A 23957-nucleotide genomic window follows, 5' to 3' on the forward strand; every position below is an offset into this window, starting at 1 on the left:
TTTTTTTAAAGTATCATGAAGCCTATAAAACCGTTCTTAAGGGAGTCATGAATCCAGATTGCAAATAGTCGCTTTCAGACTACTGGGTGAATTGATTTATTTTAAAATACCACTTTGTTCCATAGATTGCTCAATAACCTATGACATGAGTAACTACTCAATAAAAAATTGAGAGGAAGTTGAGTCATTTTGTTGTATGTGTTTAGAAAAAACTGCTAGACACATTTGTGGTTCTGACACTTTCTACCTTTGTAAAAACCATAAAGTAACCAGGCTATTTTATGCATAAGAAATATTTTCTTATTTAATGTTTTAGTTCTTATTTGCAAAGAGATCTTTTAATCTTTTTTCCATCGTTTTAAGTTTAACAGTTACTTGGAAAATTATATGCCTTTAATCAGTTAGGTTTTTATGTATAAATCAAGGAAACAAGTAGAAAATGACTTCACAAGGGCCTTCATTATGCTAGACCTTAAGTTAAGAGCTCCTTGAACAACCAGAAATTAAGAAGAGCAATGAAGCCTCAAGCTGTTTTAAACCTGATGCTGCACTTAGATGTATGTTCTTACCCGTGAGTCCTCGACACACCTGAACTCCATACTTCTGGTGTTTGAAGTGCAAAATATTATGTCAAATAAAATGAAAGCATTTTATGAGTCAAAAAAGTTAATTTTTTAAATTAATAAGAAAATTGCTGGAATAGGTGTATGAAAAAAATTAATGTATATTCTTAGACATATTCTATAAAACATATGCAAATGTATTTTCCATTAATATTAATTTCTGATTTTTCACATTAATGATTATGTTAGGCTACTGACAATAAAAATACAAAAAAAAGTTAAACCAGATTCTAATTATTCACAGAAATTTTAGAGAATAATTCACAGAAATGGTAGAGTATAATAAGCATCCAATTTCACTTTATATACTTTTTCTCTTCTTCAGATTCACTAAACTAAAAATGTGATTATAACACTATACTATGATTTCTTGTGAAATATAGTCAGATTCAGAGAAAACTGCACCAAAAATTTGTTCTTTCTCCTTTTAATATACATTTTCCATGGTTACATCCCCCTCATAATTTTTTTTTATTTTACTCATTTTATTATTCTTTCGTAAAACCCCATAAGCCATAAAATTAACTAATATTTATTGAGTATTTTCTCCCTCAGGCATCATATTGTATGCTTTCCATGTATTATCTCTTTGATATTCTCAGAAAAAAAGGTAGGCAAAGTAATAATATAATTGCCATTTTTTAAGATGGGGAAAATGGAATAATCTTAGAATTTGCATGATGTAACCAAGAATACAAGGCTATTAAGTAATAGAACTGGTATTTAAACCCAGGTCTATCTGAGGCTAGAACCCCTGCTTTTAACTATTCTATTTTTTGATTAATTTGATTGATTTGATTCTCAGTTCAGGAAAAGGTCCTAAGATGAAGTTAGCATTGCATTTCCCCTACTACATTTCAACTAGATCACAATGTCATGTTCAAAACAGAGCACAGATACAAGCAGACAATGAATGACATCAGAAAACTAAATGTATAAATAGACCTCTTTTTAAACACATACACACATTCAGTACCATCAATAGAATAACTAATGTTTATTGAAGTTATTGAAATTATGGATTATAATTTTTATTTTCATATTAATATTTTATGTAGAAGTTAGAATTGACATGTTTTCTTTATATATTAATATATTATATTAATTTTCACAAGACTTCTGTAGGATTGAAGATGAGTCTTACTATTTTCATTTAATGAGGAGTCTATTCATTTTTGTTATAAAAAGAGATCTGGGAAATATCTCAAGTAGCACTCAAATTTGTGTATCTTAGCTTACAAAAATTGAGTTTACTTTTCATTATGTGATATTGGAAGGATGGAAAAAAGAAATACACATACCAAATATGTGAAGAACAATCTTACATGTTTTTAGTTTTGATTACTTAAAATTAATCCCCAGACTATTCTCATTCCTTTTTTATCTAGTTAAGATGAAACTTACCAAGATATGCTACTTATTTTATGAGTTTATTGAAAAATGTATATGCAATTCTCAATTTTCTTATGTAAATCATGGTATTTCCTTCTTTGGAGATTTCAAAATGATGATGAATCTCCATTTAATGTTGTTTAACCAATGTGTTAATAAATTTCAGTTCATAATTTGTATACTTTATATCATGCCTGATACACATGACCAAGGAGACCCATTTACAAAGACAAGTCATGTTTCAACCCCTGCTTGAAAGAGAAACATATTATTACCCTCCTCTGTAAAATACTTATTAGTTTATTACTTCATCATTTGAATTATAAGTGACATTATATTAACCTAACATTTTGAGTATTTGGTTTGGAGAAATTACTATTTCTACACATTTGTAGGAAACCAAATTATTACTAAAAGAGTTAGAACTACAGTGTCCAAAATCACTTCAAATAAATTTAAAATTATGGTGTAACTTTGCAAACAGGTGTTAAATATGAGTGAACTAATATATTTTAATGTCTGGCACAAGTACATATAAATTGCTGAGCAAAGATTGATATGCTTTATTGGTAATATATATTACTCAAGAGTTTGTCTTGTACTTCCACAGAAGAGGATTTTCATTATAATATAATGAAATAAATTCTCAAGTAGGTGAGAATAGAGTTAAGACTTATAAAAGTATCCATTTTTTGCAAGACCAAGGTATTTAAATTTTTTTAATGCTTCCACTTAAGTTTTGCTACATAAAATATGATTTATAAAATTTTTAATCAAATAACCTGTCAAGAATATATGAACGTTAGATAAATTATTTTGATGTCACTCTAATATAGCACTATTTCATAACAGAAATGTGAATGAATATTTGAATTTTTGTTTGAATTTTAATGTGAGGTAATTTCCTAGTTTGTTACTAAATGAGTTGTGTGTAAAGCGTTTACTGAGCCTCTATAATTTATATCTCGTTTAAAGGGTTTTATTGGATCTACTTCCTGACCTTACTTAAGTTGGTAATTTAAATTCTATTACTTGGAAAACCAGCAATAAATGTATGTTATAGCTGGAGTATAAGCTTCCATCCAAAGAAGAGAATGCAGCAGATTCATGAATGTAGGTCTTAGGTACAACAGAATTTAGGAAGCTGTTCATTTGCATGTATATGCTTTTAGGAAGTCAGTCTTTCTGCTTTGATGGGTGTTGCATTTCATATGACTCCCTGATATGGTGTTGAAAGAGTAACTTTTACTTGTGGAGGAGAGACTCTTACAGTAAAAATCGGATTTGGTAGTAAAAGAATAAGTCAGAATAGGCATTGTGAGTTTGTTCATAGTTTTTCTCTCCTGTGGAGAATAAACTGGCTTAAGTTTTAGTCGTGATTCTACAAAGCATTTGTGAAATATTAGTATTTACAACACACTTTTACTTAGAATGTTTCCTGCAATGTTTTAGTATTTTAATCAGAAAAGCATTTTATATGGTAAATAATGAAGCAGGAGTTAAAAAATGCATTTTTTATCTTCTCTTGGGGCATATGAGTTAAAAAAAATCCTCATTTTATAAAGTTTATGCCAATGTCATCTTTAGAAAGAGCAATAATTTAAAAACGTTCAGATATTAATAATTCTAATAAAACAAACTTTTGTAAAAGTCATTTAAATTGCATGTTAAATACTTGTAGAAGATTTAGAAAATTCTCCTACAAGGACTATATTTGAATGCAGTAATAAAATAACTAGGTTTTTTTGTTTTTGTATTTCAAGCAACTGCATAACAGCTGTCTTTCATAACTAAAAAACACGTGGGGGAAAAATAAATCTTTTCACAAAAACTTCTATTGGAAGATGTAGATATTTTATGTAGTTCATAACTAAGTTCAAGAAAATATACTTTCTGTAATGCTTTTAGTAAGTGACAATTAGAATCAATGGTTATGATTTTGTTCCTTCTACAGAAACTCTCATGAGCAAATACATCACTGTGCCAAGATTTAGCAAATTAATCTTATTTCAGTGCAGGCAATGATCATTCCTAAAATGTCTAATTATTGATATTCATCTTCTTTAAAGTCCCAAATATCTATCAGTGTGGAAGATTGGGAAGACACCAAAGACTCCAAAGAGCAAGGCCACCACCGAAGTAACCACCGCAACTCCACCTCCAGTGACCAGTCAGACCACCCCTTGCTGCGGAGAAAGAGCATGCAGTGGGCCCGGAGACTAAGCAGAAAGGGTCCCAAGCACTCTGGTAAAACAGCTGAAAAAATAACCCAGCAGCGACTGAACCTCTACAGAAGGTCAGAAAGACAAGAGTTGGCTGAACTTGTGAAAAATAGAATGAAACACTTGGGTCTTTCTACAGTGGGATATGGTATGCTCTTTAAAACTATATGGACTTGTGATTTCTTGCCATTAATATAGTTATCAAGTTGATTCTAATTTAGTAAAGAATTGCATTTTTGTTTCACAGTTCGGTTTATGGGGACTAGTGACACATAGCTAATTTCCTATGGAAAATTTAACTGATAGTAATGAAAATAAAATGCTAAAAATCTTAGGCATTTATTAGGTTCACTGGGCATTTTTCTGAACCCATTATATTACCTTGATTTTAATTTTTACAAAAATTCTGAGTCTACTCTGTTTCCATTTTACAGGTTAAAAAAAATTAAGTAACTTGCTAATTCCCTTGTTAATAGCAGACATTTATATCTAGGTCTTTCTAGCTTGAAAGTTTTCCTCATACAACCACACACACATTTTCTCCTGTCTCCTGAGATAACATGAATAGGCAAGTGACTGTAGCAGTCATAGATGAATCATAATGTTCTTATGAATTGTGTTTAAAATTCTTGTGGTAACAAAAACAAAGTTTTCAAAACCTTTACTTTTTAAGCTTAAATAATGCTTTGTCTCATGTACTACAATTGGTCTTGATTGTTGGGTTTCTATGTTGATCTGTGATTATCAAACAGACCACATAGAAAAGCTTAAATAAATACTGCAGTGATAACTTCAAATATATCATTTATTACTGTGTGAAATTTATTTTAAAAGAAATTTGGTCAACTCATAGAAAAATCCAATGATAAATAAGGCTTTTATTTACATATACCTTGGTTAAACCAGGAGCCAAGATATTGTCAGTATCATTTATTAAAACCGCAACTTGAGAGGGTGTTCATAGGGAGAAATTTTAATCCTTGAATTAGAGTTTAAGAGAAGTGGCCAATATTTATTTGAACAAAGAAAAAACTGTACTGAGCCATGTGTATTTTCATACCCTCATATCTGAACAGACTGGTGCTTCATTTTTTTTTTTTAATATTTATTTTATTTTAGTTATCGGCGGACACAACATCTTTGTTTGCATGTGGTGCTGAGGATCGAACCCGGGCCGCATGCATGCCAGGCGAGCGTGCTACCGCTTGAGCCACATCCCCAGCCCCAAAGGATTATTTCTCATGGGGTCCGAACTGGTGCTTCATTTTTACCCTTGAAGAAGCTCAAGATCTGACTGAGGACACACAGTTGAAATGTGTTAGAGTTAGGATTCCATATTCAGTTGAAATTCATAATAATATTTCACTTATTTAAATGAAGTACAGATTTATCTGTGGTCAGTAATTTTAATATAACCACATTTAGTGCCTTACATTAAGAAGTAAATAAAAACAATAGTGCTCATATTAGAAATTCACTAATAGCTATTTGCCAATTTGATGATATTAAGTATGATTAAATTTTTATAGGATAAAATCCTATATTTATGTATGAGCTAAGATGAAGCTACTTTTTCTTTCAATGAGAAGTTCTAGTAAATGATTGCTTGTCCAAGTTCCAGGTGTGTTTCAAGAGTAGTATTACCTCATGCTGGTCCTGTAAGCAGTGTGGCAGAAACAGTTTGATTCTTAGAGACATAAAAATGCATGACCTGAATGCAATAGGAGGATCATTAGGAAAAATATTATGCTTCTGCAAATGGAACTTTCAACAGGCACCTTGGATTTTTTAATCCTCTATAATTTATTTCTATTACAATTTGCTAAATTTATGCTCAATAATTCTTACAGAATGGAAGAGATTCTGTCCACATTTTTCTTTCTTTTGTCCTTACTCTCTCCCCTCCATCAGTCCATCTATTCATAGACACATTAATCAATTCTACACTCATGTACTAAATACCTGTAATTGGACAGTTGTTATAAAAACAGCATTGAGAATATGACATATTAAGGGCTTCTAGACTTTTCCACTTATTTGTAATTCACAATAATTTACCAATTTGACAGCCCATTGGATGGCCATCTCAGTATCATTAATTGTTCTAAGCATTAGAAATAGAACAATGTCTATTCTGACAAGATCTTTGCATTTATTTTTTTATTTATTTTTTTAAAAACTGTTTTTTTTTAAGAGAGAGAGAAAGAGAGAGAACTTTAGTATTTATTTTTTAGTTATAGGCGGACACAACATCTTTGTTTGTATGTGGTGCTGAGGATCGAACCCGGGCTGCACGCATGCCAGGCAAGTGCGCTACTGCTTGAGCCACACCCCCAGCCCAAGACCTTTGCATTTATAAAGTTCATAGTCTAATATCAGGCCAGAAAAATTCTTTCCACTCTGAACCCATTTTCTCATCTGTGAAGCAAAAATAATAATAATATCTTTATTTTAGGTTTGTTTTAAGGGACATGGGATAATGATAAACAAAAAGCTAAGCTCAGCTATGGCTTTCACCAACTAAAATAACTATACTGCATATTTGTATAATTACTATATTTATGACTGAACTTTACACACAAAAATATACCACCTCCATAGAAAAAAAAATGTTTTGCCTCTTTGGTGGCTTTGATTTACCCACGAGACATAACATGACTTTGTTTAAGCAGGCCTGGCTGCTTGGCACAATTAAACAGATTACTTTGACTCACTGGATATAGGATGTAAGGAGTGGAAAAGTGAAGAATCAAAAGAAAATTCTTTGGGCTCTAGTTGGAACCGCTGAGTGTACACTGGTGATAGTGACAGAGATATATTTACAACATATATTTTGGACTGAAGATAATGCATTTAATTTGAGTGATAGAAAATTACTAATGGAGTGAATCTGTTAAAAATCTGGATTTTCTTTTTTGTTTGTTTGTTTGGTGTTCAAGACAGAGAAATACAATGTATACGTATGCTACAGTTAATATTCATGAGCATATAGATTTTAATTAGAGCTGTTAGGAGTATATGAAATAACCCACACGTTAAGGACTATTAGAGAATCTCAAACACCCACATTTTTTTTTAAATGTTAAGGGAAAAAGAGTCTAGAACTGATTTTCCCCCTAAAATATGCTGTAGTATAATAGTATACTATCAAGTTAATGTACGTTTTGTTATGACTTTGATCTTTATGCCTTCAGAGGACCCTGTGGGACCTGGGTTTTCCAGAGCCATCTTTTAGACTGGATTCCTCTCAGCATAGATAACTTCATTTGTTGCCCAAAATGCTGCACAAATGTAATTTTCTGTGTCTTCATGATGTAAAGAAATGTTCAAAATGCTCCACCATTTACTTTCTTGCTAACATTTCAGTGAATGACTTTACCTCTTCCTATCATGAAATCACTCAACTTCCTGTCAAAACATGTACAAGTTTACAGCATTTGAAAATATACATCTTTCTTGCATTTCCAAGTTTCTAAGCAAAGGGACTGTTCCTTTTCCTTTATTTTCAATTTTTTCACTAATGATGCAAGAGGGAACCTCTTTAAACTGCCTCTGGAATTTTTTGTCAGGATATTAATCACCTTTGATAGATTTTTTTTCTTTCTAAATGACTAAATGCTTCTACCCAGAATAAGTCAACTCTCTAAGAATCTTCAGTTTCTTTCAGTAGGAAGTAATACTTTGACACAATAATCAAAATTTAGAGATGCTCATTTTTACTGGATTTGTCATTGTTTCAAATTTTCCTCAGTGGAAAGATTTAAAATTAGATTTTTTTTGTGTGTGTGGTGCTGAGTATTGAACTCAAATTCTTGTGCATGCAAGGCAAGCACTCTACCAACTAAGCTATATTCCCATCCCCCTAAAATTCGATAGATAAGATTGATTGATTGATGTAAAATAGGCGTTCGCACAGATATTACAATTGAATTCAGGGCTACATGTGCAGTAAATGGGTTCATACATACATCTCTTTGTATCTTCCCAGCATATCTTTGGGATGTATTAAAAAAAGTGAGATTACCAAATTAAAGATTAAATATATATTTATTTGTGCTTGTTGCCAAAATTTTCTTCGTTGGGTATGTACCATCTTGCATTTCTACCAACAAAAATATGAGAGTTTCTGTTTGCTTAAAACCTTTTCAACAAAATATGAGGCTTTAGATGTTCTATCAATCTAATAGATAAAGAAAAGCATTGATATCTCAGTGTACCTTCTTATGATTGTGAAGTTGAATAGCTTTTCTTGTGCTTAGGAACCATTTTCCATGAACTATTTATTTTCCTACCCAACTTTTATGGACATATTCTTTAGTATTTCTAGAGAATACTTGCATATTAGGTATAATAATATTGTTTTATATAAGTATACATACATGTAGGGCTGGGGATGTGACTCAAGCAGTAGCGCGCTCGCCTGGCATGCGTGCAGCCCGGGTTCGATCCTCAGCACCACATACAAACAAAGATGTTGTGTCTGCCGAAAACTAAAAAATAAATATTAAAAAAAATTCTCTCTCTCTCTCTCTTTCTCTCTCTTTCTAAAAAAAAAATACATGTATGTGTGTGTGTATATATATATATATATATATATATATATATATATAATCTACATATATATCTCTCTATATATATATAAGGTAGAACTATATCTTTCAAACTTAGTCTTTATTTTTTCATTTAGTCTTTTTCAATATTATCAACATAATTGTCTATCATTTTCATTAGTACTTTATTGATTTTGAGTAATACAGAATTTTCCTCTTTTCCAATTTAAAGAGGAAATCAACCATTTCTTTCAGTAATTATTTGGTTCGCATTTTTTATAAGTAAATATCTGAGTGTTTCAGATTTATCTTGATATATAGATAAGAAAGTTAAAAAATTTTAATTTTGAACATTCTTGTCCATATTTAGTTATACACCATTTATTAAAACACATTCTCCTCCAATGATTTTACCTCCTGCTTTTATCATATCCTGAATTTATACACAAATTATAGAAATGGTTTTTTCAGTGTAATAACTAAAAGAAAGACTCCAACTATGTTTGCTCGGAAGAGAATTAGATACTTTTTTCTTTCATCTATTGGGACAACAAATGGGTACCTGTCAGATATTTCCAAAGAAAATAATTTGAAAATAGTCAAACTTATATACCCAGTCATACTGTGGTGACATTTGTAGCAAGTTCTCATTGACAAGTGCATGGTTCGAACAAAGGATGATCTGCAATAATTCCTGTCATTTTCTGTAAATAATATAACAAACTTGGCGTTTATTTATCTTCTAGATGAAATGAATGATCATCAAAGTACCCTCTCCTACATCCTGATTAACCCATCTCCAGATACCAGGCTTGAACTCAATGATGTTGTGTAAGTTGAACTCATATCTTATATTGGACCTGCATTTTTAAAAAACTACTAATTTCTGTATAAATTTTATGTTACCACTATAGCCCCTTATTTTTCTGTGATACAAGTGCTTATAAAGTCTATTCCTGATTAAAAATATTCATGTGATGTGTTCCTTATTATAATAGTATACAATTATAGGGTTATTTAAAAGAAAGGACATGAAAGGTAGAACAAAGAAGGGAATAGTGGCATGAATTCTATATTTATTTGAGGAAACAAAACTTGTGGTATGATAAGAAAACAACTCAAAGGAAAACCTGAAATATTCCACACTACTTAACTCTAAATACCATAGAGTTCCTGAGAGCTAAAATAAAATAGGGCAAAACACATGAAGAGAAGGGAGGAGGGACATGTTCAAAGCTCAGTGCATGCATATGTAAAATTGCCAAAGTGAAATCCACTAATTTGTATAATTAATGTGCACTAAAATTATAATAACGACATTCTAAAAATTAGAAAAAGGTCCATTAGGAAATTCAGTTCATTGAAAAATATGGATTTTAGATAAACTACAGTAATAATATTATCTTAAAGATGTGATATGGTGATAATTAAGACATTTTCTTTGACTTCAAATTTCATATACTTAATTAATAAAAGTGTATTTAAGGAGGAAAACATTAGTGAGAGACTTCACTTTGTTGATATGTTTATATGTATCTACATATATATATATAAGTATGATTTTTTTCTCTTTATTTTATTTATGTTCTGTTCTTCATTATTTATTTCCTTCCACTAATTTTGAGTGAGGTTTAGTCTTGCTTTTCTCCTTCCCTGAGTTGTACCATTGGATTATTTGAAATCCTTTTTGTAATGTAGGTGTGTATTTTTAAAAGCTTCTTTTTATGGGGCTGGGGATGTGGTTCAAGCAGTAGCGCGTTCCCCTGGCATGTGCGGGGTGCTGGGTTTGATCCTCAGTACCACATAAAACTAAAATAAAGATGTTGTGTCCACCGAAAACTAAAAAATAAGTATTAAGAAAATTCTCTCTCTCTCTCTTAAAAAAAAAAAAAAAGCTTCCTTCTTAGTACTGTTTTTACTTTATTACATAGATTTTGCTATGTTGTGTTTTCATTTTAAATTTCTTCTAATAATTTTTTTAAATTTTCTTTTGATTTCTTCACTGTCATTTGTCATTTCAGAGAACATTATTTAATTCCCTTGTATCTGTAAAATTTCTAAAGAACCTCTTGTTACTGACTTCTAGCCTCTTTTACTATGGTCAGAAAAAACATGTTATGATTTCAGTTTTTGGTATTTCTTGAGACTTGTTTTGTGGCCCAGCAGTGGTCTGTGCCAGATAATATGCTACGTATGGATGAAAAGAATGTCAGTTCTGCAACTGCTGGATGGAATGTTCTGTGATATGTCATTAGGTCAATTTAATCTATAGTGTAGTTTAACTCCAATGTCTCTTTATGGATTTTTTGTCTGGATGATCTATCCAATGATGAAAGTGGGATGTGAAATCTACTGTCCTGGATCCATTTTTCCTTTTAAAATAAAAGGATGTTTCATTTAGCATTTAAGAATGTTTGATTTAAATAACTGGACACTCTCGCATCACATGTATATATATTTATAATTGTTATTTCTTTGTTTTATCGATCACTTTACCGTCACATAGTGACCTTCTTTATCTCTACATGTAGTTTTTGACTTAACGACTATTTTATATGAAATAATTGTCATTTCTCCTTGCTTCCCATTTTGGTTTGCTTGGCTTATCTTTTTCTGTCCCTTCACTCTCAGTCTGTGTGTGCCTTTACTGATGAAAGAGTTTCTTGTAGGCATTTTACCATTGGATCATTTTTCATTTGTTTGTTTTTTAAATCCATCCCTCCAGTTTAAGCCTTTTATTTGCAGAATATATTTTGTTTATATTCAAACTCACTATTGATAAGTAAAGCCATAGTCTTCTCCTTTGGTTAATTTCTGTAGTTGTTTTGCATATCCTGTGTTCCTTTCTTCCTGTCTTATTGTTAATCTTTGTAATTTGATGGTTTTCTGTATTGATAAGGTTTCATTCTCTTCTATTTTATATATATTGACTCTGCTAGTACTTTTTGTAAACTTGCACATTGCAGGATTGCAATTATCATTGTTTTACTTCTCCTAAAATACTCCCTTAGGTATTTCTTATATAGCTGATCTGGTGGTGATGAATTCTATCAGTTTTTGCAGGTCTTGGAAAGTCTTTATTTTTCCTTCCTTTCTGAAATATAACTTTGCCATGTATAGCATTCTAGGTCTGGCTGGGTTTTTGTTTGTTTGTTTGTTTGATTTTGTTTGTGTTTTTGTTTTTGTTTTTCCCTTTTCCTTTAGGACTTTGGATATAACCCATTCTTTCCTGGCCCTTGAGGATTCTGCTGAGAAGTCTGCTTTTAGACCAATGCGGATTCCCTTATGTGTGACTTGATGCTTTTCTCTTGATTTTTTTAGAAATCACTCTTGATATTGAACTTTTCTTATTTGTTTATTCATGTATTTTTAGGGCATCATAGTTAAAATAATTGGGGTCATTTTGACATATTCATATATGAATATATAGTTTTCTCCATTTTCTTTCAACCAAAGTACTTTCTCTTTTCCACCCTTCCTCAGATACTCTTCATCTACTCAATTTGTCTGTCTTCTATTTTATTTTTTAGTTGATGCATTATAATTACATGTTAAATTTGAATGAATTTTGAAATATTCATACATACACATAGTATAATTTGCTCAAATTCATTCCTTTTTCTTCTCTTTTTCCTTTTTTCCTCCCTTCCCCTTGGAAATTATGGCATTTGCTGGTAAATAAATGGAATTGGAGAACATTATGCTAAGTGAAATAAGCCAGACTTAGAAAATCAAGGAAGAAAGAAATACAAAGGGGGAATGTCTTTCAATTTTGACAGTTTGCCTGTAATATGCCTCAAAGAACCTGTTATTGACTCTAATCTATTAGGAGTCCTTTGAGTTCTATGAATGTGGATGCCCATATCTTTTACAAGATTTAAAAGATTTTGGCAATTATTTCTTTGAATAGGTTTTCTCTGCCTTTTTCCTTTTCTTATTCTGGAATGCCAATAATGCAAATGTTGGTCACTTACTAGTGTCCTATAAGTCTTGTAGACTTTCTTCATTCTTTTGTTTCATTTATTGATTTCTTTAGCTCCAAGATTTCTGTTTGGTTCTTTTTTATGAACTCTGACTTTGCTGGCTTTTTCACTTAGATCATGAATTACATTCCCAATTTTATTGAATGTTCTGTCTGTATTTTCTCCTATCGTATTGAGTTTTCTTAAAGTCATTGTTTTAAATTATTTGCCAGGTAATTAGTCAACTTGTTCTTCTTTGGAGTCTGTTGCTAGAGAGTCCTTGTGTTCCTTTGGAGATGTCACATTATGTTCTCCTTTTCATGCTCCTTGTGTCTGTACATTGATAATTGTGTAACTGAAGGGTCAGTTGCCTCTACTAATTTTATAATATGGTTTTCTCAGTTACATAATTTTCTGTGATGACCTTTAGGCCTTTATGGACTAAATCATTCAGGACAGATTACTTGGCTGTTTCCTGGGGTTCTGGATACAATTCTGGTCCTCAGTCATCTAATTTTCTCAAGAGAGGCTTCCTGCTACTTCTAGTAGCTGCAGGAGAATAGGTAAAGTTGCCCTTTTGCTTCCTAGGGCACCTGTAGTTTGAGAAGTTCAGAGTATTCTGCCAGTGGTTGTCAGGTATAGCTGCCCATCTGATCCCAGAGCCTCTGTTGGCCAACCTGTTTAGGGTTGGTTCAGTTGCTTCCCCAGGCTAACTATGGGTGATCTGGCCTCCCATCTGTTTCCCAGGCTGGAGGTGTATGGTGGGGAGGCCTATCTGCTTCCCCAAACCTCATAAGGCTGAGCCACTCAGGGAAGGCTGCCCAGCTGCTTGCTGGGGACTGTGGGAGGGTAGGCAGGGGAATTCAGCTGGTTTGCAGGCCTTAGATATCTGGCTGCCTCATAGGAACATGGGTGGGTAGGATCTCAAGATGGTGTTCGGCAGGAGCCTGGACAGGGAAGGGCACAGTGTGTTCTGTGCTCTTTGTTGATGATAATACACTGGTATAATAACCCACAGCTCCCCAGGCTGGGTTCAAGACCTTCAAGGACTGTGGGGATCTCCAGCAGTAAATGCTTAGGGTGTCTATGGTGTGAATGAGACTGCTGGGGTTCTTCTGCCTAAGTAGGACCTCCACATGAATTTTTTTGGTTCAGACTTGATATTGGGAGATGTACAGAAGATGCTGTTTACTCAGTTCCCTTCTTTATAAAGTTTCATGTCTCTTCAATGACATCTCTGCAACTTTCCACTGAACTTTGCTCTTGTGTTTTAAATACTCCAGAGAAATAGCCCCTTGATTTGCTTCTTTATTTTGGAGGGAAAGGTGCCAGACACCTCTCCTCATCCACCTTGCTGATGTCACCCCTCAGGTATGCTAATTTTAAAAAGAAATTCTGCAGAAAGCAATGGAACTGATTGGCAGGGTGGCTTATGGTTGAAATGGGCCTGAAAGTAGGGAAAGCAGTTCAGAAGCAGGCATGAGGGAGATAACCTGTCACAGTATCAAGACAATGGGTTGTAAAGCTAAGTTCCTATGTAAATATATGTATGGAGGCAAGAAGGATACTTCATTACTGATGTGGGAATTGAGGAAGAAGGAGTCTACCAATTTCTCAAACTGGGAAGAGGGATTGTTGACTGGAGAAAAAAGATAATGAACTGGATCTAGATATATTTCTTAAAGTGCTAAGCAGAAATGTCTAGAAAGCATATAGATAAATAATACTGCAGCTTTGAAGATCAATTAGTTCTATATAGGAAGTATTTTTTTATATTTTATAGATTAAGTAAGCTAAATGGGAATGACTTTTTCTAAAGAAGTGTATAAATGAGAAAGAATAGAAAACTGAATGTTAGCTTATAGAGTAGTGTTTGGTTTTAGGGAGAGTGAAATAAATAAATAAATAAATAAATTATTAAATAAATATTCTTTTCTTTAAACACGTAAATATAAGCAATATCTATGAATTCTTCAGGCTACCCCATTAATACAAAACTTCTTATACTTCTTTCCAAATAATACAATTGTATTCATTATATAGTTTTCATTTAGTTATGCTTACTAGACTTGTATTTCAAAATAGGTTAAGTATCTTAACCCTAACAAAATTATTTTCCATGATTATTTTTGAAAGAATTATCAAAAATATATTGTTATCCTTTGAAGTCTATGGACATATTCCCATATCATATATGTATGTATTTGACTAAATTATTTCTGAAATCTTTCAGCTTATAAATAAATCATATATGATATAATGTATACAGGTAAAATGCATATAAGTTTGGAACTTTTTCCTCCCCTTTGGATGCTTTTATTTTCTGTTATTTTTAATCTAAAATCTCAACTTGACTTCTATAAAAACCATTATTACATCATTGCAATAATCTATGTTTGTGGCACTGAAATATATTTTAGTAGAATTTGTGTGATGAAAAATTATCATGAAAAAATATTCCATCATAAGTAGCATATAAAAATACAGCATAAGGTTGTGTTTTAGTTCAGTGGCAGAGCGCTTGCCTAGCACATGTGAGGCACTGGGTTCGATCCTCAATACCACATAAAGATAAATAAATACAATAAAGTTATTGTGTCCATTTACAACTAAAAATATTTAAAAATACAGCTTAAGAAATTTGCTTTATTACACTTATAGTAGTGATAACAATAAAGAAACTTTTGTCACAACATCGATAAATTTAATGGATAATGGATTATACATGTGCCTTTTATGTGATTTTAAAAATTCACCTTCAAAAGTTCATTCCAATTGAACTGACAGCATTAATTTGATTTAAAAAAATCACTAAATGATATGGCATTAAAGGGCTTAATGTGCACTATTAATTTGCTTCATCGATCTATAATGCTATTGATATTTTAAGTAATTATAAAATAGTGTACAAAGATAGCAAAATCCAGTAAACAGATTCAAAGACACTACTCTCAACTTTTGATTGAAGAAAATAGACTGCAGTGCTTTTAACACTCTTTCTCACTTAAATTAAGGGCTATATTTTATAAATATTTTCCCTTTAATCCTTAAGAGAAAATTATGATTTTCATTGAGTTCTCAGTTTTTAATTCATTGCCCCATTCATATTTTCTACTTCCTCCTAAAATCATTATAGGAATATAAAATATTGCTTTCATTTTTACCTGGAAAAAACTGTCTTGGAATCTTGCATTACATTTACTATCCTCTCCCTTCCTAACCATCAGTGGCTTCCCACTACCTTTGGAACAATAACCCAAAAAACTGTTTTTCCCTGAAGCTGAAGATCCTTCATTAGCTATTTCTTTCCTTTCTTTCTGATTCTGCCTTCCACTGTTTCTTGGTCTCACCAGTCATGTGAAGTCAAACGCATTTCTAAGCATGTTAGGAACAGCCCTTCTTCTGTTCCCTTAGTTGTCCAGTTCAGGAATGACCTCCCCTCTCCTCTCTTCTCACACCTGCAGTGACAAGTTCAATTCAAATCTCTTAAGAGAAAGTAGTTCCCAATTCTCTCTGCTCTTCTTGGTGGCTGTTTGAAATTTCCTGTCTTCTTTATATATGCTTCAGAAGCTATACTCTAGTCTCCTGCTGGGCAGGGGTGAGATTTTGAGACTGGGACTGCTTTGTATTGCCAGATGCTAGCACTGGTCCTACAGGTGCCCTAGAGGTGGGTGCTGTTGACAGAGTTCATTTCACAGTGTGAAGTAAAACATCCATCTTAATACAAATCCTACCATCAATGAAAAGTTTGAGTTTGGCAGATGAACATTTTTTTCTATTTATTTGTAGAATGAATTAAAAAATTATTTTTATGCATTTTTATTGTTCTCATTATAACATCATTTAATTTTAGATGAACACTAAACTAATTTTAAATTAATACTCAAGTATTATCATGTATAATATGCACTGCAATACTTATTAAATCATTAATTTTATATAATGATTATATTTTTAAATTAGAAAGGTCATAGGAATTACTTAATCAAACTTCTCATTTTATGAATAAGATAAATAAAATTGAGAATTTAAGAAATGAAAGAATGATGTCTAGGATGCCCATTTCCTTGATAGAAAAATGACCAATGGAAGAGATAGTGAGTCAATAGAAAACTAAAATAAATCATAAAAATGAATAAGGTGATGACAATGCTGAAATGGATCACAATTGAAAAGTAGTGATATAATTCATGACTCGTTATGATTCATCAGTATTCATTATCATTATCTTATCATGTATAGAAAGAATAATATAAACCTTGCAAAGTTTTATAGTTTTCCACCAATTGGTCTTTTTATTAGTTTTATTTAAAGAAAACAGTTTAGATAACCTGAAATCAGAGCTCATTACAAAGTAGAAATCCATTGTGTCAGTGTCAAATAATGTTGCCTTTATTTACTATTGCAAAGTGATTTCCTGTTTTCTCTTTCATCAGATACTTAATCCGACCAGATCCACTGGCTTACCTTCCAAATAGTGAACCCAGTCGGAAAAACAGCATCTGCAATGCCACTAATCAAGACTCAAGGGAGGAAACTCAACTTTGATAAAAGGAAAATAAGAGACTACTTTTTCCTATAAGGATCTTTCTTGAAACAGCAAAAGTGTTGCAGAAATTAAAAGAAACTATACTGAAATATATTTAACTCTTTCCTACTAAAGCAAAAATCTATTCTCTTAGAAGTATAGATCATTTTGAAACTCTATGTATTATTTATTGGTACTTCCCCTATTACTACTTAAAAGACAACAGTGGAATGAATCTGAAAACCAAAAGTAAAACAAAAAAAAATTAAATCTGATATTCACCTCTTTGACAATAACTTGAACTATATGAAGCCAGCTTAACAAAAATTAAGGTTTTATGAAGTAATGAAAAATTTTAGTATTTGGTATGTCCCAAAGGACATTGAAGATTGTTACTCCTCTTAAAAAGTAAATGTGTCATAGCATATTCTTTAAACTTGCTGTTTTATAAAATTGAGCTCATCATAAATGTCTAGTCTTCTCTGCCTAGAGATTACCCAACAAACTTGCGTGGCTGATTTTTGTGTAAGAATCAGAGTTTGCTTTAGCATACAAATCTTAAAGTCATTTTAACCCTTTCTGTCTGCCTTTTCATATGATATATTAGTTTAGAAATGAGATGTTCATAGCATGTTTAATTACACAGAAGAAATTAAAACATAAAAAGAAATATGAAGTACTGAATATTTTGGTGACCTTATAACCAGCACACACTTTATGCTAAGAAAAGTGTATTAAAAAGTAAATATTATTCTCCTAAAAGAATGCCTAGCATAGAGAAAACACTTAATAAACAGTTGTTGATTTTAATTTTATTCCAAAAATTAAAACAGTAACTGGATTTCTGAAATATGCAGAAATGATTTTCATTAGACTCTTGAACTTTAACATTTTTCATATATCTATGTAGTTAATTTCACCAGAAAAATAATTTAAAATTGAAGGAAAAATATTGTACTTTTTATGGACTACAGAAATATGTCAAAACCTTAAACATCCTCCATATGTCTTTGGCATTAAAATAATTGCCCTCAAAATAGGATGTTAAAATTTTTTGTTTCAATTTTGGGAAAATGACCAATGTAGAGGACAATGAGTAAACAGAAACTAAAATAAATCATAAAAATGGATAAGACAAAGATGCTGTTATGAAATTTTGGAAATCATCCATATTATTGTATTTGAACTTGGTGAGGAATGAGCATTAAAAAATAGGTAATCCTTGCCCTTTAAATTTAACATGAATTTTTCAGAATTTGACAGTTATAAATTTAAATATAAATTGGCCCTTGGAGACACTAATGCTTTTGTCTGGATTGTTTTCTTTCCCTATATAAATAGACCAAAAAGTACAAGAGAAAGCACAGATAGTTTGCCTGGTGGTAGAAGGGTGTTGAAGTGTTACTGTGGGATAGACTTTGCTAAATTTTTTAATATATTTTTCTTCTAATTGCCTATTTTTAAAAATTCCTTAATTTGACATTGAGTTTCCATTCATGAAATAATACTAGGACATGAAGAATAGTAAGGGAAATTTCTGTCCTTTTTACAAAATAATGAAGCAGATCAACTGAAAGGAAAATAGAAATTTATTTTTAAAAATATAAAGAAATCCTAATATTTCCCTAATAATTACATAGGAAAAAATTAAAGACATACAATATGAAATCAAAGAATATTGTCATTGCTCATTTGGACTTGGGGAGTGAAATGAGTTTTTTTTTAATTTTTAAATATGATTTGCAATACCCATATTTTAGAATGGCAAGAACACCAACAATTTCTCCCCAGAAAGAAGCTCTCTTTATTCTTCTCTAATTGGTTAGAGAAGTAGAATTATGACAAGTTATTTAAAATTGGGAGCATGCCTTAAAACTTAATGATTGTATGCATATATGTGTGTGTATGTTATAAATGTGAAATATATTTGACAAATACACCTATCATATAATTGTTAAAATTGACGGCAGAATTGAACTAATGATGTAATGGAAAAATATAAGGAACATATTGAACTTGTTTTATATTTGCACACTGATAGTCAAGTATGATGTTTCTTTGAGTTGACATTTTTTTACTCCATTATGGTTATTTTTAGGAATAAAATAAGATTTTACAAATCTTCTATTTCCCCAAATGATCTGAAGTTTAGTATTTTTGCATTTTGACAGTTGTTAAGACTAGGATTTTAAGCTAGGATATAATTATATTTCCTATAAGACTAAAAATTTTGTTTGATAACTTTTAAAGTAATTATTTTTTATTATAAACGTTATCCCAAATTTAATATTTGACAGAGTTCATATCAGCTTGCTATAATAATAATAGTTTATTAGTCTCTCGGGTTATTTAAAAAAATAAAACATGCTTATAAAATAATTTTAACAAACTGTTGCCTTTTTAAAATAATTACACTAGCACATTGAAAATAAAACATAAAGTCAATAATGGTCCTTGTAGCCCTATGGGAATTGGTTCTGTTTATTGTCTGTGTACCATTTTGCTACCAGTTACACTGAATTGCTTTAGAATAAATAATAAAATTATTTCTGATGATGAAACCTATTTGTGATTTTTGCCCAAACTTGTTTACACAAAGTATGTTTTGTAACTATAAAATTCATTTTTGTTACTTTTATATCTCAAATCCAAAATAAACATCAAAGGAATCCCATTGGAAGAGAGAGAAGTTAATAAAGCCATAAATAATAAATTACTTTCTATCATAATAGATTCTGAATAATAATTTTACTATGACAAGATAGAAGAATGTAGAAAGGAAAGAGGCCAGAGGAGAAGAGATAGAAAGGAGGGAATGAACAATGAGAAGAAAGAAAGGGAGAAAAGAAAGTGACAGGAAGGAAACCTAATGCAGGTGCCAAACAAGGAGTATTTTTCATAAAGCAGAGAATGACATCCCAATGTGCTAATTTAAGGTCCAGAAAACACTGATTCAGGGGAAAGAAAAAGTTTTAAATGCATTAATAGACATCTGGTTCCAAGTAAATGGAGTAGGCACCTTTCTCCCTAGTCTTCCTGCTAAGATACCTTTATAACCCTTGAATATTATATTAATAATACAAATAGAAGACTCTTAACAGTGGGAAGAAGTAGAAGAAAAGCTGAGTAGGTAAATGGAACTTGAGGAACAGCCCAAAGATGAGTTACATGGGTTTCTTTTTGCCTTCCTTATATCTGGATCTGGATATTAGGAAACACTAATGAGCACAGACCAAAAAAATTCCCAAGTAAAGTCTGCTCTCTCCTCCCAAATGACTGGTTCCTGCAGCATGTACAGTTTCTTACTCTTGATACTTAAGTGTAGTGACTTCTCCAGAGAACACATGCCAGAATATGTAGCGGTCAGCACCCCGGGCCAGAAGATTCCCCCTAGCACCCCATCAGATGGATTTGTAGTAGAGTCTCTGCAGAGAGACAATGCCTCATGGATCACTTTGCCTGCACACTAAAGGGCAGACTTCCAGCTTTTTCTGCTATTGCAGCATCATAATGATTTCTTTGCCATCCAGTGAACCACAGCTGTACCATACCCAAAGGAGTTTACATTTGGATTCTGTATTCTTTTCCTGGAGCACTTCATCTCGGCCCTGAAGATAATAGATATTCCCTATAGCTGCTATAATTTAATTATTTCCAAGTTTTCTTTATATACTGCTGACCAATCTGTTATTAATCCAGTGTTCTGTTACAGTTAATATTTCATTATATAAAATGTTCTGTGCCCAAAGCACTGTAGTTTCTATTTCCAAACTGGACCTGGTCTGATATATGATATATAATCAGCAATTCTTTATGTACTCAAACATTAAATAATGACAACATCAAATTCTTATGACTGCAAATCAGAGAGACAGACTTTAGGCAAATTCAACATAAGAATAGTATCTACCAGGAAACTTTTCTGACAGATAACATACTCATCCTGTGGTACATTAGGCCACTTGGATTTCATTTTGATCTTTCTTATTTTTTATAAGACTGATCTCTAGTCTGTCTCATTTGGAGAAGCCTAGTGATATTAGGCCAGCTTTAAGTTTCTTCATCAATCTAAGGTTATAAATAATAATTCTTAAAAACAGTAATTGAACTTATAATAAACTTACATTGTATGTTATAATCTAATAGAACTGTATTTAATTAAACAAAATATTTTAGTAAAAATAAAAATCTATTTTTTAAAAATTCATAATAGAAACATTTCATGAATTGCACCATAAATTAGTCACATGTCAAAGAAAGTCATAGCTCCACACAAAGATTTATGTGCTCTGTTTTTTCATCATACATAAAATGCATTTAAGTCTAGAGATAGCAGGCTAGATAGCTTTAGACTTGCAATCTGAAAAGGAAGCATTTCTAAATTTATGATTTTCAATCTGTGATCTGTATATTATTAAACAATGATATGAACTCTTTAGGCAAGATTCTCATTAAAATGCAATCATTTATTTTTTATTCCTCTGAAAATCTTTATTCAGCAAAAGAAAGAGCCACTGAGACACTATTACTAGAAGTGAGGTAAGTACTGAAGTTCATGTTTATAAGTATACTATATAGCTATGTGGACACAATTAAATTATATCACAGAAAAATTATTATAGAATTACAAGTATTTTATTACTGATTATTGCCATATTTCAAAAACTTTACTAATTTGCATCAAATGTGATGTATTTCAAATTTTACTTGAGAGCACAGAATGAGACCCCAAAAGATTGTCAGTCTGTCATATGTTTTCATAAAGAAACATCTTTTGTGATGTACATTAGGCAGGACAAGTATGGCTATATACTGTAGTAATAATAGATAAACAAAATAATCTCAAGTGGTTTAATAGAAATTGATTTCTATGTAGAGCAATGACCAATACAGGAAATGATCTAAAGTTTTATAATAAAAGATTTTACAAACATACATTCATGGGATAGTATTAATAACCAAAACACTGGAGTAATATAAATATAACATGTTTACTACCTTTACTAATAATTCAAACTCAGAGGTAAAATATGGAAAAAACGATGACTATTTGAAAAAAATGCTTTAACTTTGATCTTCAGCCAACTAAGCTATAAATGACTGGATTTTGAAAAAGAAATATCTTATGATCTTTTTTTCTAATGAAAACAAACTAATTTTTAATGTTTCTGGCAAAAAGCTTGCTGTGAAATGACTGACATTTACCCAGGAAAACATGTTGCTGAAGATAATTAAGTAGCTGTGCTTGATTTATTATCACTAACTAAAAGAGAAAAATTCTTTATTTTGAAGCACTGAACATCATGCAAGTAATTCTCAGTTCTCACTTTAGCCAAATTAAGATTTATCCTTGTACTAGGCAAATTATAATTTAATTTGAAGCTAGGGAAAGATAATCAGTTACCTTTGTGTCACTGTGTTAAACTTGAAAACCTAAGTTAGCCAGAGAGAGGATAGTTCTTCAGTCATTTTGGAATATAAAATTTTCAATACACATATTTTTGAAATATAAAATATTCTATCTGAAAATTGAAATGTTCTACCTATTTATCAATATGACTACAATATTTGTTAGATAAAGGAAAAATCATTTGCCCTTTTATAATGGAATATGTTCATTTTATTTAATAATATGTTATTGCAAAAGTAGTATCACATTGTGGCCAAAGATTGCCATATATTTTTTTTTCAGTTGGCTATAAATGACTGGATTTTGAAAAGGAAATATATTTTTAAAAAGAACTAAATTGCAGGCATTTTAGCCATATGGATAGGTGATTGGTCACTCCCCAATCCTACATCTTGACAGGAATGTTGCTTTGAAAGAAAATAAAAGTTGAAGTGTCCATTTCTTATAAACACATTTCTTCTCTTTCAGCCAAAGATGCCCAATGGAATATAAAAATTAAAAAATTATTTAATAAAATTCTTTTGTAAAAATATTTTATGATATGGGAGCCATGTTCACATTCCGAGTTTTTCTGAAGTATTATAAACATATACATGATATTCATATATTCTTAAAAAGTGTGTTATTAGAGGGGCTGGAGTTGTGGCTTCATGGTAGAGCATTTGTCTAGCACATGTGAGGAGGCACTGGGTTCTATCGTCAATACCACATAAACATAAATAAATAAAATAAAGGTATGGTGTCCATATACAACTAAAAACAATATTTTTAAAAAGTGTACTATTAGGAATCTGCATGAACATTGGTTTAGTGTTTTGAAGTAGTTCCTATAATGTTTGTAAAGTTTTTCTTAAGGAGCTATTATTAAAAGATATTGACAAGATTTGCACTGCCTTACAATTATTGGACTTTGAAAGCATTTTTTATATTAAAAGAATCAAACTTTCCTAACATCTTTCAATTTATTTACTTTTTTATATAAAACGGCCACCAAAGCAATTACTGAATTCATATAACCTTGAAATAACTTAGTGAAGTAATTTAACATCTTTTTGTATCACAGATAGAAGCCAATTTTCATCTGAATCTGAAATCAATTGCTTCTTTGTAACTCATCCAATATCATCATAGAATAAACTACAGGATACAGATGATGAGCTGGGGTAGGTAATTTGTTTTGTGCATACAATATTGATCACCTCTTTTGACATAATCTGTATTGCAGCTACCACATCTTGCATCCTGCTATGGTGCATTGAGCTTACATTTA

General features: G+C 31.3%; 1 protein-coding gene across 3 annotated transcripts in view; it reads left to right on the forward strand.

Moving 5' to 3' along the window:
* Kcnt2 (potassium sodium-activated channel subfamily T member 2) overlaps window positions 1-17501 on the forward strand; it is a 345157-nt gene extending 327656 nt beyond the window's left edge. For all 3 annotated transcript variants that reach the window (XM_076831490.1, XM_076831491.1, XM_076831492.1), the window contains 3 exons: window positions 4085-4385; window positions 9534-9618; window positions 17186-17501. In XM_076831490.1, the coding sequence (XP_076687605.1) occupies window positions 4085-4385; window positions 9534-9618; window positions 17186-17297 (498 nt within the window). In that variant the 3' untranslated portion in view covers window positions 17298-17501. The remainder of the gene's footprint in view (window positions 1-4084; window positions 4386-9533; window positions 9619-17185) is intronic.
* Window positions 17502-23957: the final 6456 nt, after the last annotated feature.

Source organism: Callospermophilus lateralis, chromosome 13 (genome assembly GCF_048772815.1).
Source record: "Callospermophilus lateralis isolate mCalLat2 chromosome 13, mCalLat2.hap1, whole genome shotgun sequence".
NCBI lineage: Eukaryota > Metazoa > Chordata > Mammalia > Rodentia > Sciuridae > Callospermophilus > Callospermophilus lateralis.